General features: G+C 43.7%; 1 protein-coding gene across 1 annotated transcript; it reads right to left on the bottom strand.

The window, feature by feature from the left end:
- Window positions 1-723: 723 nt before the first annotated feature.
- Window positions 724-8,334, bottom strand: LOC112881577 (4-alpha-glucanotransferase DPE2). Its single transcript, XM_025946345.1, has 23 exons — window positions 8,031-8,334; window positions 7,142-7,497; window positions 6,719-6,836; window positions 6,238-6,290; window positions 5,984-6,111; window positions 5,693-5,822; window positions 5,291-5,487; window positions 5,104-5,182; window positions 4,939-4,977; window positions 4,722-4,841; window positions 4,523-4,624; window positions 4,276-4,359; window positions 3,938-4,180; window positions 3,731-3,856; window positions 3,571-3,645; window positions 3,411-3,482; window positions 3,108-3,227; window positions 2,911-3,008; window positions 2,393-2,552; window positions 2,203-2,301; window positions 1,867-2,064; window positions 1,690-1,783; window positions 724-1,104 (listed from the first exon to the last, which is right to left on the bottom strand). Exons 2-23 carry the CDS (start codon window positions 7,493-7,495, stop codon window positions 944-946), a joined length of 2,850 nt encoding a protein of 949 aa, XP_025802130.1. The 5' UTR covers window positions 7,496-7,497; window positions 8,031-8,334; the 3' UTR covers window positions 724-943.
- Window positions 8,335-15,065: the final 6,731 nt, after the last annotated feature.

Raw genomic sequence — 15,065 nt, 5'->3', positions numbered from 1 at the left:
CATGTCCATTTCTCCCCCCTTAAATTTCCATTCAAGTTCAAAGATCTCTTTAGACTTCTGATCGAAATAAAAACTTTTGGACTTTCCCATAGCCAAAAGAAAAAAGGATACCCACTTTAGACTCCAGATGCAGAGTGATCTGAGCTAGGGAGATGGCCATGTGCCCATGTCCATTTCTTCAGTTTTCGCTACCTTTTCAGTGATAGTACAAAGGGCAATGTATGCTACTTGCAGAGACAGAAACGAGTGCCCAACCTGTCCTTTCAGATGACAGTGCCCAACCAGTTCTGAAATCAAGGAAGAAACCTTCACAACCAGGACCACAGCATCGATCAAGGGCAGCTGCTGATAATTTGATTATCAATTGGCATTTGGTGTAACCAAAACTTTGGACCACATCAATAGCAAGCAACTGCTAATATTTTTGTAAAATGGCATTTGGTATAGACAAGCTTTAAAAAGTAGAGGCCATGATGGAAAACAGCAGAAGGAGAACCGGTCCATAGCCATGACCTTTTTCTTGTGCTCCATGACAAAGGAAATGGAACTGCCTCCCCCCTGCTAGAGTGTTCTAGCGGAACACAAATCCAGAGCAGAATCTATTCTCAGAAAAGAAAGAAAGAAAGTATTTATTCGCGTGTGATGCACCACAGACGCAACGATATCCCTTGATTAGGCCAGCTCATTTGAATCAGACTGAAGCAGAAATGCACCAATAAGAAATAGCTGGATCATGAAAAGAACAATTTTATGAATGGGATGAATTATTTCACCTTCTGATTTGACAGGTGACACTCATTATTTCATGCGTCGAAAGAACTTCACGGGACATTTCTAGCTGAAACAACATAAGCGGATAAACCCAACTGACATGGTAATGCAATGTGTCGCCTTATTCTATTTACTTGTAATCGTGGTCGCATTCTGCTCTTGTGATCCTTTCCTAAGCTTTACCGTTCAACTTGACCTTAGATAGCTTCTCTCCGCTTTCGTCGGCACCTTCCACCTTTCCAGGGAAGGATCTCCCGCTACTTGTGACAAGGTCCTTGATGGTTGCTTGGATGTCCTTGTCAGCCAACAGAGACTCCATTGTCACATGGACACCTGAAAATTTTGGGGAGAAGTTAGATCCAAGGAAAAGAAATGCCTTTTCCAGATTAAGTTTACAACAGGAGTGTGAATCGCACGTGGAACTTGAGAGATGTCACTTTAGCTTAGAAAGCTGTGCCAATGGTCCATATGAAAATGATGGTATCCTAAAAATTTGCCCTCATAGCTATTGTTTAGATAATTCAATGTTGATAGGCTAGAATTGTATCGTGACTCCAAATATTAAATTCGCCTGATGTGCTGCCTCTCTTGATGAGTCCAGATCAAATGGTTAAGTAGGTAGTAGCATAAACACATATGCTGAACTGTTTATGTTTCGGGCAGCAGATACATCATGCTACTCATCTAACATCACGACTACTGAACCGTACAACACCAAAAACATGCCTATCGTCATCATGTCAACAAATTGAATGGGAGGCATTTCCTTAAAAGAAAGCGTCATTCAAGGATAGCCTTAATTTTTTTTCTAAAAAGTGAAATGCCTTTTTTCTACCAAAGACACTTCATTTTTTTTTCAAAAAAAAAGTCAATAGTGCATATTTGATGAAGAGGAGAAAATAATGGAAATTGACTTACGGAATCTCCAATAGTGCCTTGGGTTAGTGGGGTCATTGATTGTTTCCTCTGGTGCTGGTCTTGAGGTGTACTTGTCTTTCAGTGCGAGAAGGTCCTGATAAATGCCAAACGCAAGGCATACTCGTCAGCTTATGTCAGGTGAGAAATTGATCTATGATGTCAGTTCAAGTTCTTTACCTGAAGTGGAAAGATTGCCCACATTGATGGAGCATCAAAATGCTGCTGAACAATGAAGTGAACTACTTCTGGGGTGCAGCGAGATGGGGGCTCTTCATCACTCCCAACTAGAGTCTTGTAGAAACGACTTCTTCTTCCTTCGTCTTCTTCCCACCAAGCACGTAATGTAGAGCAATCATGACATGAGGGAGCACAAACCTGAAACATCCCAGCGAAAAATTGATCATCAATCCAACGTGGACCCTCTGAATCTCTGTATTATTTTCAGTCAGAATAGACTTTTCAATATATTTTCAGCTGTATCCGAGCGTAATACTGTAGAGGACAGAAACACACCGTCATATAGCTGTATTGAGAAGGAATACCAAATTCCGTGTTTGGTTCACTAGGCATTCTTTGGATACGCAGTCCAATCAACCCAAGTTCTTGCATAACCTGTACATAAGTTTTTATTGTTACTTATTAACAGTAAGTAAAAATCAGTACATTATTTAGCAACTTAGCATGTCCAGAAAAGGGGTCATACAGGGTGAACACAAGCAGGGATAAGACCAAGATCTTCTCCACATGCCAACATATCCGACGAGTTCAACAGGACAGGCAGAGTCTTCAGTGCGTTTTGACGCCAGAGATTTTCTTGGCGAGCAAAATAATAGTCATAGTACAATCTTCTGAGGACATTTTTGCTGTAAAACATTGTTCGATCAGAGGATGAAATAAGCCACAAACACAGACTCAGTTACAAAACATTACATAAATAGGAGCAAATAGCAAAGCTGAAAAGGTGGTGTGCGTTAATTTTGTTTTCATGAGAATGCCTATTGTAAAGACACTAATATACTAATTTCATTTTCTTGGGAACAGGGTACTAAAGAGCTGGAGATAACAAAGTAACATAATAAAACGCCCTTACACTTTCACACTATATTTTATCAACATTTAGTAGACTGAAGCAAATTTACTAACTAAATCACAACTGGATCAAATCCCCTCAACTTGAACATGGAGAATGGAAAAACTATAGTTGAGAACCATTAACATTACCTGTGTTCATCAAGGTCCCTAAAACTTGAAGTATCTTCCAGGTTGAAACGGGGATAAAATTTTGTGGAGTCCTCTGGATCCCTGATAAGAACAATATTCTGCAGAACAAACAGTACTTAATCCAGGAGAAGTCGTAACTTGGAGAATAAAGTGTGTCGACAACAAAGCAAGTAAATCACAATAGAAGACCAAATCACCTGTAGTAAATCAAAAAGACCACGGCGGATATTGTCTTCTTTCTCTAGCCACAGTGATTTTTCAGGACTTGTTTTAATCTTTGCAATAATCTTTTTCTCTGTGTTGCAATCTTCTTTAAACTATACAAGTGAAGCACAGAATAGAAAACATGTGAGATAAAAGTCGGTAGTATTTTAGAAACGAAATTGCACTAAAAGTAAACACAACTCGGAATAAAAAATAGAGATGTTTATAGTGAGATTTGCAGTGCACTCTTAAGTAGCTGATATGCTCTACATGAAGAATATGACTTGTTGCATTACCTCATAACAATGCTTCTGATACTCATTTAGAAAGTTGGCTGCAATGACTGTCCAAAAGGACCCAAACTTCTCCTGGGAAAAAAAGAAGAAATTTCATGATTATGCCCTGAAATTTCACTGAAGAAGGATTCTGAAACAGGATCATTTTAAACAGAGCAACCTCCAGAATTTCCTGACGAATGTATGGCCGACTCATTCTATTGAAATCCCATAATCCTTCACTTAGAAACTCCTCCTGAAAGTCAAGGACAAGCTAGATAAACTAGTCCGAAGGTTTTCTCTGGCCCATTTTGATTTGCTCAACAGATACAGAAACTTACCTGACTAAGAGGAATTGAAGGTCTAAATTTCCCTAATAAACCTGTTGCAGCATGATCTGGAAGCTCCCATATTCTAAAGAAACCCAAGACGTGGTCTATCCTGTATGCTGTGAAGTACTTTGCCATCTGCAACATGCTAAAAGGATATGAATAATAGAAAGGAAAATATGACCCGTCAGACATACAGCAACTAACATGTTAAATAACCTGTGTCAGACGAGCTCGCCACCACCCATAATTATCCTTTGACATCTCCTCCCAGTTATATGTAGGAAAACCCCAATTTTGACCATTCTTGTCAAAATAATCAGGAGGTGCTCCAGTAGCGGTATTCATGCGAAATAAAGTGGGGTATACCCAAGTATCCACACTATTCCTGTCAACGCCAATAGGTAAATCACCTTTCAGGATAACCTTTTTCTTTCTTGCATATGCAGCTGCCTCTGATAACTAAAAAAGCGAATAAAAATAATGTCAAAAGATATATATGCATGAGAGTGATTCTATAAGCAGTTCAGATGACAACATCAACAGACAATACTTACTTGCATATATAGATGGTACTGAACATAGTAATGAAAACGGATAACATCATGGTGCAAAGTACCTTCAGAAATAAGCTTCTCAAGCTGAAACATATTACAGAAGGAAACCATCTTAGTGCTCATGCTATACATTCACATTCACAAAGAATTAGACCGAATGAAAGAATATCTATCAAATGATCTGTTATTGGCAAGCTATAGTGCCTGAAAAGATCCAAGAACCAATGCAGAATAATGGTTTCAATACCTTCTCCTTGGAAAACTGAGAAAACCGACCCCATTGGCTGTGATCAGATGTCTCGAAAAAGTCCCGCAAAAAGCAAAATGCCGCATATGGTTTCAACCATTCCTATTAGAACACAGTATAAAAGCTTATCGCATGAAGTTTGGACTAGGCAGTCAAGTACCATGATTACACATAATAAACAAAGTGGCAGTGGATGTACCTCATTTTCAGATAAAAACTGCTTGAAAGAACTGGAGTTTAGCACTTTGTCCTTTTCTAAATTGAATATTTTCCTAGCAATCGACAATTTTGTGGACAATGATGCCTCATAGTCAACGTCCTAATTTCCAGGTCATTTTCAAGTTAGAGAAATAGCCAAATATTAGACATTTACTAAAACAGCAGCAGAATCAACGTTAATATGCGAACACACTAACCTTTTTATCCAATTGCTTCTTTGCCTGCTGAATCTCTTCCTGTGATAGATTTCAAATTGAGTACTAAATGAGGTGAGGAATAACTTATTCAATCATTAATGAAATGAAAACACAACACAGCCAAGACATACAATGAATAAATATGGAAGCATAACGAATGTTTACCTTAACATCCGCTGGAATCGCATCTGAAAGTGCTTGTACTCTCAGGTACAAGGGGTGCAACGCAAATACAGAGAGCGAGCTGCAAATAAACACAAGGGGCATTCCTAGTGTTTAGATATGGTCCTTATGTACTCCAAGAAAATCACCATTATGAACAGGAATCTTTGGTACTGAATATTAGCCGTACCTGTATGGATAAGAGTCCCACCACATCCTGTTAACTGAAGTATCGTTGATCGGAAGGAGCTGAACAAGATGGAAGCCTGAATTGACTGCCCAGTCAACAAGAAGTTTAAGATCTAGAAATTCTCCAACACCAAGATCCTCGTCTGATCTGATTGAAAACACGGGTACAGCAACACCTGCACCCCTCCATGGTGCATCCTGGTACATGCAGATGAAGCATTAGTGCACATTATTGGTTGTGTATAGTGCATAGATTTGTAGCAGATTCTTTAAGCATATGTTCATGTATACTAATGCTACTAATTGCATACAATGCATCATAGCATGTTGATGATTTCTAGTTAAAAATGGTCAAGAAATTCCTAGCGAGATCTCTAACAATAAACTCGATTGGATACATTACCCTGAGTGCACCATCAGATAACACGACATATCTGGATTGATTTGGTGATGATAAATCGATATCAACCTCCCTGTTTGGACCTAGCTCCAATGACGAGTTTCCTGCTTGACTGATTTGACAGTATTTGTATGTGGAAAAGATGTTAAGGGCAACCCCTCTCAAAATAAAGAAAAGGATAGGATATTAGCCAACAGCTAAAAAGATGATGCATTGAAGAACACTGGCAAAACAATATTCATACATTATGGCACATCCAATAAAAGATTAAGGGAAACAAACGCAAAAGGATATTTTACAGGGAACTCAGACTTCCGCAAAACACAGATTGCTTTCCACAAGGAATCTCCAACATAGCTCAGCTTGAGACCATCTTGAGCTTGCCATCTTCCTAACTGAGGATTACTTCCAGTGACGACAACCTAAAGTTATCAGCAGATATGCCCATACCAGGAATAAGGTACAAATTAATTAATTAACTAACTATGATATTGATTAAGATAATTAGGATAGCCCGTAGAAGTAAGATATCCTTGAAGCGTACTTACAGTAGAGCCAGATTCGAGTCGAGGACAGCTAATTACGAACTGGACAACAATATCTGCTCAGGGAAAATATTGTATAAGACATACAAAAAATGATAACTGCATGTGGTGCTCTTAAAATATGAATTCTTTATTTTTTCTATTTCCATTTTTAATATAAATACATAGCCCCTGCAATGTTTTCAAAAGAACTTTTCTTTTGTTTCAGAAGCCCAGCCCCCAAGGATAAACATAACTGGGAACTTCCTTTAAAATACATAAGAACAAGCAAAAGACATCATCTGAGAGAGCTCTATACATCTTGAGAAGTTGGAAGATTTTTCTAAAAAAAATTATCAGCTTGTTTCATTTGGTGTATTTAACATCTGAAGACATGGTGCAATATCAATTCTTTTTCAGCAATATTTTTATCACGAAATACCAGATATCTGTAGATTGAACACTCTCTCGCTCAACTGGTTTTAATATAAATGATAAATGATACCTTCAGGATCCAAACTTTTGTTGAGGGACGCCGACTGGGGTTCCTTTTTAACACCTTCTGTAGCATTGAAAACAACATTCTTGAATGCGCTTCTAAGGAAAAGGGCTTCAGAAGCATCCTGAATCAAAAATAAATAAATAAATCTAAACACAACAACAACAACAACAACAACTTAGCCTTTTGTCCCAAGCAAGTTGGGGTAGGAAATAAATCTAAACACAATACAGAACAAAAGGCTTCTTTGTGTCCAACATAAACAAAAAAAAACAAGAAACTTGTATAACATGAACTTGAGAAACAGCAATGCCATAATCAGCCTTCTAATATAGCAAAGACAACAACGATAACTGCTGCTATTTCTACTGCTTATTGTAGAGCAAAGAAATATACAATGTTAACACTAGTGATAAAAATGATCAGTACCTGCCACCAGTCACGGAATTCAATTACATCTCCTTCTTGAACGCCCTCTGGCAGGACTAGTTTCCTATTCTCCCCAGCCTCCCATCTCAAAACATTCTTGTTGTCATCCACTACATAGTATTTGTACTCACAAGTGAAGCTAGCAGCAACAGACACTCTTCCACACCAGATCAGCTCATTATCCTGATGAACTGGACTCAGAGACAGTCCTTGCTTGACATTCCACGAACCCAGTGCCGGTTCCGAGCCGGCGATCAGAAGGCTCTGCCCCCATTGTGTGTAATATGGTAATTTGAACAGCAAAGTCACTGTATTTAGAGATTTCTTCCCGGACGTTGGCCCCGAGCTCGCCATGCCTTTTAACAGGGAAAGAAGAGAGAGAAATCAGGAGGCTGAATGTATTGTTGTATGCATGCAAAAGAAGTAAGACTCGCAAGACTGAAGAATGAATCCCGTAGCTGATAGCTTCAAGTAGAATCTACTATAGGCTGATAGCTTCAAGTAGAATCTACTATAGGCTCACATGAATTTTCGCCCAAAAGATCAACCGACAATCCACAGAATGAGTGGTTTGACCATACAAGATCCCGCATATACATTCTTCTTCCTGTCTCCCTCCCTGCCTGCTCCTTTCCATTTCTCCAATAATGAACAAGGTTCGCAAGATTCAGGAATCGGAATCCGTTGAAAAAGGCCTACCCAGATTCGTCCAGCCAAGAAATTCCCCACATTCCTATATGGCTAGGCCTTCCTATCCAACTACTGCCATGGGCAAGGCTACCCAGAACCAGCTACCAGCAGCAGCCCCGTGCAGCACACGGCAGCAGATCAAGAACAGGTGGGAGAAGAAACCAATCAGAGAACGAGCAGGGAACGGCGCAGGGGTTACCTTCACAGGGCACGAGGTGCGGCAATGGCGACAAACGAGCAGGGAATCAGCAACCGAGGAGATACGTGACACAGAGAGTGAGGGAGCGGCAAAGGCTCTCCCCCAAAGATAGAAGGCGACGCGAGGCGGGGGAGTGGAGGCGAAGGCGACGTCTACGACGGGGGAGCGCAGGGCGTGGCGAGCCTGGGAAAGCGTCGCCTGCAACTGCAGTGACAGCATAAAAAAGGGACCTTTTCCTCCAGTCTCTCGCCTCTCCTCCCTTCGTGGATCCGGGGCGGAAACGCTTCCCGATTCCTAATTTTGAGACGGTGAAGAATAGCAATTTGCTCTGCTTCACTGCTTGGTTGTGTGGCTGGGAGCGGCCATGCGGTGGCACCGCGACACGTGAGGACGACCCGCGTCCGTCACAGTGCCCGGCTGCTTCACAATGCTGCCGCCTGAGCCTGACGACGCCTAGATGCGGCACCAGAGAGATATAGAGAGAGAGAGAGAGAGAGAGAGAGAGAGAGGAGATATTTTTCTTCCTTGGGGTCCCTTCCCTCGGTTACTATCTCGATCTGTTTGGTTTGTCGTGTTGAGAGGCTTGGTTATTCAGGGAAAGTGATGGGATGGCATCCAGAAGATCTGGGGTACAAGTATGCAGCAAATCTGGATCTGTCACTGGCTGAGCTGAGGAGTATTAAAGTTAAGGACAGCTCTGCTTGGATTTGCAGGCTTAGTTTGTGCCATAAACGGCAAAAACTGAAAGATGGAGCATGCAGATTCCGGAAAGGATTAGTTAGTTAATTTAGTACTGAAGAATGCTGTCGGAGCTGTACATGTACATGCTGACAACTTCTCCAGCACAAGTGCATCCGCCATCCAGATCCATCTTTAAAAAGTCTATGAGAGATCTGATCTGACAGGGAGTGCCGTGTCAATGTTGCTGTCGATTTTGGCTCTATGAGCTTCTTTTTTACAATTCTTTTTTTAGCTGCGACGTTGTAGAAACACACGAAGGGGAAGGTCCTTTCTGAAATGGCACTACCAGTTACCGGTATGTTACAAATCTTGTCTCGTCTCGCCCATGCGATGCGTAGATACCGTATCACCTTTGCAACACAGTGACGGGCAGTAGCGCAAGGCTAGGGTCATCTGGAATCTCCCTGGCCATGCCTACAGCCTTCCGGAATGGGCCTCCGTCACCTGTTTGTTTTGCTTTTGCACGGGCGGAATCAGATGAGAAGGCTCTTGGTAGGGATGGAATATAAATGCGGATATCTCAAATATCTGATATCCGTATTCGTTTAAATATTAATATGAATATCTATATCTATATTTATATTTAATATGTAGTGAAGTGGATGCATCCGAATCCAATTTTTATTATTTTTCTCTATCCGATTCCACATCCGTATTCGATAATATTGAATACTATCCATATCAGTTTTTCAGTAGAACTATTTAAAAAGTTATATTTATTTTCCATAACCAATGTTATTAATTTTTATAATAAAATTATAAAAATATTAAGTTTACTCGTAAATATTTTTGTTTTATCAATTTATATATTTATAGGTGAAATTACTTTTATAATTTTATTATATATTGATTTAAAATAATTATATATTTATTAAAAATATATTTTTATTTGTAGTTTTATTTTTAATATATTTATTTATTAAATTATTTGTTGATAAATAAGCTATTTTTAACAAGTTATCTTTGTTATATTGTCATACTTTAGTTTATACATATATAACGATTTTATATTCTAAAATTATCAATAAAAAATAGCTAAATATTATTTTATATATTGAGTATCTGAATTCGAATCCGAATTCGTATCCATTTTACATTCGTATTCGAGAATATCTGAATTCGTATCCGTATTCGAATTAAAATATAATAAAAAATACTATCCAAATCTAATTCCATACGCATACAATCTATTTCTATTTCCATTGGTACCTGCCGTGCCGTCGTCTCTCGCTGGCGACCGGCGTGCTCCGCCAGGTCAGTGCCACCGTGCTGACCGAGCCGCCATCAGGCATGCCGTGGCGAAAGACATGGCGGCAACCGGCAAGGCCGCCGGGATTGGCCGCCAAATAGGCTAGAAGGCTGCTTTCGCGGCTCCGATGCACTTGGCAAGTTTGGGCCGAATCCCATTGGGGCCTAAAGGCCTAGCCCAGCCGAACCGGCGCTGGGCGGCCCGAGACACGTGAGCTGGATAAACTGTCCAGCTGATCGTGACCGTTTCCTTAAAAAAAGGAGAAAACTGATTGATGATGACTTGTGAGAAATTGTGTGTCAACGTCGGTTTGCCAGCAAGTCACCCGATCAAATCCTTATATTTACCACCATCTACCAGGTAACGAAATTACATTATTAGAGGCTAAGGATCTTTTGTTTCTAGAGCTAAACTTTAGTCCCATCACATAAAATATAATCTTATCATTTAATTATTTAAGAGTATCAAATAAAATTTATTTAAAAAACTTTTTACACAGATAGATGCTAATTCACGAGATGAATTTAATAAATTTAATTAATTCATAATTTGCAATAGTAATATTACAGTTACTATCAGCTAATCATAAATTAATATACGTTATTAGATTCGTCTCGCGAATTAGCTCAGAAGTTCTTCGATTAATTTTATAATTAAATTTTATTTAATATTTCTAAATAATAAGGTTATTTTTTATGCATATGACTGAAGTTTAGTGGCTAGTAACCAAATATTCCTAAGTAAGTTTGCGCGTCCGTTAATCGCGACTATACCTGGCATAAACCAGGAGCCCCCAACTCCATCGTTGCGCAACGGGACTGATCAGCTCGTAGATCCAACCATGCCGGACGGCGGCGGCAGCGACGTCACCAAGCCGCGGGCGCAAGGGAGCGCGCGGCGGCCTCCTCGGCACCAGGCGCCGTCGCTCCCGCTCGACGTCTTGCTGGCGATCGCGGCGCGCACCGACGCGCCCACCCTCGTGCGCTGCGCCGCGACGTGCGCCGAACCGCGCCGCCGCCTCGCGGAGGACGACCCGGCCAGCCTCCGCCTCCGCCTCCGCCACGCCGACGGCCGCTTCGTCCCGCCGCTCCTGCGCGGCGGCCTGGTCCGCGTGCGCGGCTTCCGCCGCACGAGAGACATGTACCCTGTGGACGCCCGCAGGATGCGCAGGGTCACCAGTCACCACCGGCGGCGTCCCCCTGGCGTCGCGCGACGGCCTCCTCCTCCTCCGCATGCCCCAGGAGCTCTGCGTGTGCGACCCGGCCACCGGCCGCAGCCAGGCGATCCCGCTACCACCAGAGGTAACGACGGTGGCGCCGGCGCCATTCTCGACCGGCCTTTCCAGGTCCACTTGGCGGACCTAGAGCTGTCGCGGCACCGCCGCTACCTGCGGTTCCAGACCTTCTCGCCGGCGCGCTGCGCGTGGAGCCGCTGCACCGAGATCCGGACCCCTAACCTGCAAGGCAGCCATTTGCGACGGGGCTTGGGCAAGGCCTGGTCGTCGGCGGCGCCGTGCACTGGCTCTGCGTGACAGACACCGGGGCCTACGCCCTCAAGCTCCATGTCAGGGCGGCAGGTGACCGTGACGATGCTCCCCGAGAGCGTCCCCCGCGACCAGTACAGCTGGTGGGACGAGCCATTCTTGGCGACGTCGTCGGCGGGCGGGAGCCCGGTCGTGCTCGCCGTCGCCGTCGACGGCAACAAGATACTGGTCTGGGCGCAGTCGAAGCAGACGGGCAAGTGGAAGCCGCAGCCGCAGGTGGTGGTCGAGCTGGAATGGTTCGCCGAGAGGAGCGGCGCCGTGCTCATCCGGATGTCGGACGAACATTTCTTCTGGCTCGATCTGCAGTCCATGGAGATCATCAGGTGGTTCTCGGATAGTAAGATCGCGTATGGATCCCAGCATTGGCCCTACGAGATGAACTTGTCGGATTGGGTCCCAACATTTAGTATTTGCTTATTCTTTTTTTTCCAATATAAAAGATCTCATCCGCATGCGAGTACGTGTGGAATGTACCTGCATATATCAGTATAATGTACGTTCGGAAACTATGGAATGGATCACGCATACAGTATTTCTTTTTCCTTTTTACTTAGAAGTTTTGCACCTTCAGCTTTCCACGAAGAGCTGAAAAATTAAAGGTCAGAACAGGCAATAAATGGGGGCTGATAGCAGAAAAGGCTGCTGGGCCTGGCCCAGGCCCATGTCCTGAAGTACGTGCACGTATATATTGAAAATAAAGAAGATCATATTCATAAATCAAGCAACTAAAACTATATTTTAGCTACACAATTGGATTTGTTATGATGAAATCTTTAAGATAAAGACTATACTTAAATGTGGTTGGATGATTTTACATCTAAAATATTTTTTGTTATGTTAGAACAATTTTATTGTGAACATGGAACAATTGTTCCAGCTATACAATAAAAATTATCCTATATCTTAAAAAATGTTCTAAAAGATTTCATTTAAATATTATCAAGTGTGATCCTGTTTCAAATATCTCGTTATAAAAGAATCCAATGGTAAAATCGGAATTTGATTTAGGTACCTGATTTGGAAGACACAGATGATTTTACTTTAAATCGTTGTTTGCATATAACTCGACGTACATGTCGGATTTGCAACACGCCGGTGGCCCGGTGGTCTGTGATGTTGCATGTGGATGTACGTGGGCTAGTAGCATACTTCTGCGAGAGGACGCCGCGCGTGACCCTGAATATTGACGCAATAAATCATAGAAACATGTTACTCCGGAATTCACTAGGAAATAAAATCCTGTTTTCGCCAAAAAAAAAGGGAAAAACTGTAGCATCCACATTATCTGCTCCCGATCGAGTTAGTTGTAATTCCTTGCGCGTCGCGGCATTGATCAGTTCGTTTCAGTCAGCTCTAAGAGTCCGCCGACAATTAAGGTCCCAAACACTGAGCCCGGCTATAACTCGTTGATTTTCCACGGACCCGGATCTCGGTCGTGGTGGGCCAAAACCATGGCGGGCGGCGGCGACGTTCCCAGGCCGCCGGCACAGGCAGCACCAAGAGGACGGCGGCGGAAACACCAGACGCCCTCGCTCCCGCTCGACATCGTGCTGGAGATCGCGGCGCGCTCCGACCCGGCCACCCTCGTCCGCTGCGCCGCGACGTGCGCCGAAGCGCGCCGCCGCGTCGCGGGCGGCGGCGGCCAGGCCTTGCGCCTCCGGCACGCCGACAGCTTCGTCCCCTCCCTCCTGCGCGGCCACCTGGAGGCCCGGTACGTCAGCAACTACTGCAACATGATGCTGCACCTGGTGGATACCACCGCGCCGGACACGACGACGGCCAGGGTGCTCACCGCCGCCGACGGCTTCCCTCCTCCCCCCGACGGCACGAACGTGCGGCTGCAGAGTCCCATGGAGTCACGCGACGGCCTTCTCCTCGTCCGCATCACCGACTGGCAGCCGCGTCGTGAAGAGCTCCGCGTGTGCGACCTGGCCACCGGCCGCAGCCAGACCCTCCCTCCCGGGCCGGCCTTCCCCGGCGTCGCACAGAAATGCTGGGAGCCGTACGTTTTGCTCGCCGGCGACGGCGAGCCCGGTGGCGCCAGCGGCATCCGCCCCTTCCAAGTGCTCAAAGACGAACCTCGTGATGTCAGACCACCACCGGTACCTGGAGACCCAGACCTTCTCCTCGGAGAAGGGCGCGTGGGGCAAGTACACCGAGATCCGGGCTCCTCATTTCCGTGGCAGCGCTCTGTTACGGAGAGGAGGAAGGCCCCTGGTCGCCGGCGGCGCCGTGCACTGGCTGTGCGTCACCAACAGCGGGGCTACGTCCTGAAGCTCCACATCAGGACGGCGCAAGTGGCCGTGACGGCGCTCCCGGTGAGCTTTCCCTGTCCCGCCGCCCACGAGTGGGGGATAGATTACCTTCTGGCGACAACGGCGGCGGGCGGGGAGGTCATGGTGCTCGTCGCGGACAGCTGGAAGAAGAAGAACATATCTGCCTGGGTGCAGACGAAGCCGACGGCCAAGTGGACGCAGCGACCGCAGGTGGTGATGGAGAACGAGGCGATGCTGCGGTTCAGGAACATGAGGTGGTCGGGCACTTTCCATGTCAAGCTACACTGGTTCGCCGAGAGGAGTGGCTTCGTGCTCTTGAGCAGCAATTTATACGGGGAGTTCTGGCTGGATCTCCGGTCCATGGAGATTGTGAGGTGGTGCCCAGGTGCTCCAGACCAGCATGGAGCAAGAAGCTTGCCATATGAGATGGATTTGTCATCTTGGGTTCCAACATTTAGTAGTACAATTTGATATTTGCTTCAATATTTAGTAGTACGATTTGATGTCATGACTACGCTTATGTTCATTTAGCGTAGAATAGCATTTTATTGAAGGCTTATGTTCATTTGAATTGTATAGTCCTCCATGGTCTACCGTTCGATCTTGGTCCAAAAGGAGCAGACTGAATTCACTTAGATCCTGTTTGGATTTTTCGAATTGAATTTTATTCTAATAATTATAATTTAGATATAAATTAGTTAAGCTAATATAGTTGTATGTATAATATATTTATATATTATTGTTGGCCATATGGGAGAAATACTTATGCGCATTTCTGCTATAGGGAAGCGAATCGAAGAGTGTGCTATAAGTTGTACATCAGAAATATAACGTGAAGATCTATAGAATCAATTTTCACGTTCCACCTCCTAAATTTAAGATAAGCTTATAGATATACTTTGAAAAGTTGTGGAATGCCACATTTCAAGATAAATAGCCTACCCTATTAAGTAGATTTCAATTTCTCCAAACGGAGCCTTAGAATAATTGATATGTGAGTAGTAATTATTTGCAATGAACCACTGTATTTGTTAGAAGTGTATAGGACAGCATGAAATTATTGATTCACACCGTTTGCATGCTACTGGTTGGATAATCAGCACAAATGAAAGGAGTCAACACGGATGGAATTGTGAGATTCAGATTTCTCCATATCATTGTCGATACATATATAGATGAACTATAATAATAATGAAAAAGCAAATGGATGAACGGTGAAGAACATT

The sequence above is a fragment of the Panicum hallii genome, chromosome 2 (genome assembly GCF_002211085.1).
Source record: "Panicum hallii strain FIL2 chromosome 2, PHallii_v3.1, whole genome shotgun sequence".
Taxonomy (NCBI): Eukaryota; Viridiplantae; Streptophyta; class Magnoliopsida; order Poales; family Poaceae; genus Panicum; species Panicum hallii.
The sequence above is the reverse complement of the archived record's forward strand: the minus strand, read 5'-3'. Positions and strand labels throughout refer to the sequence as shown.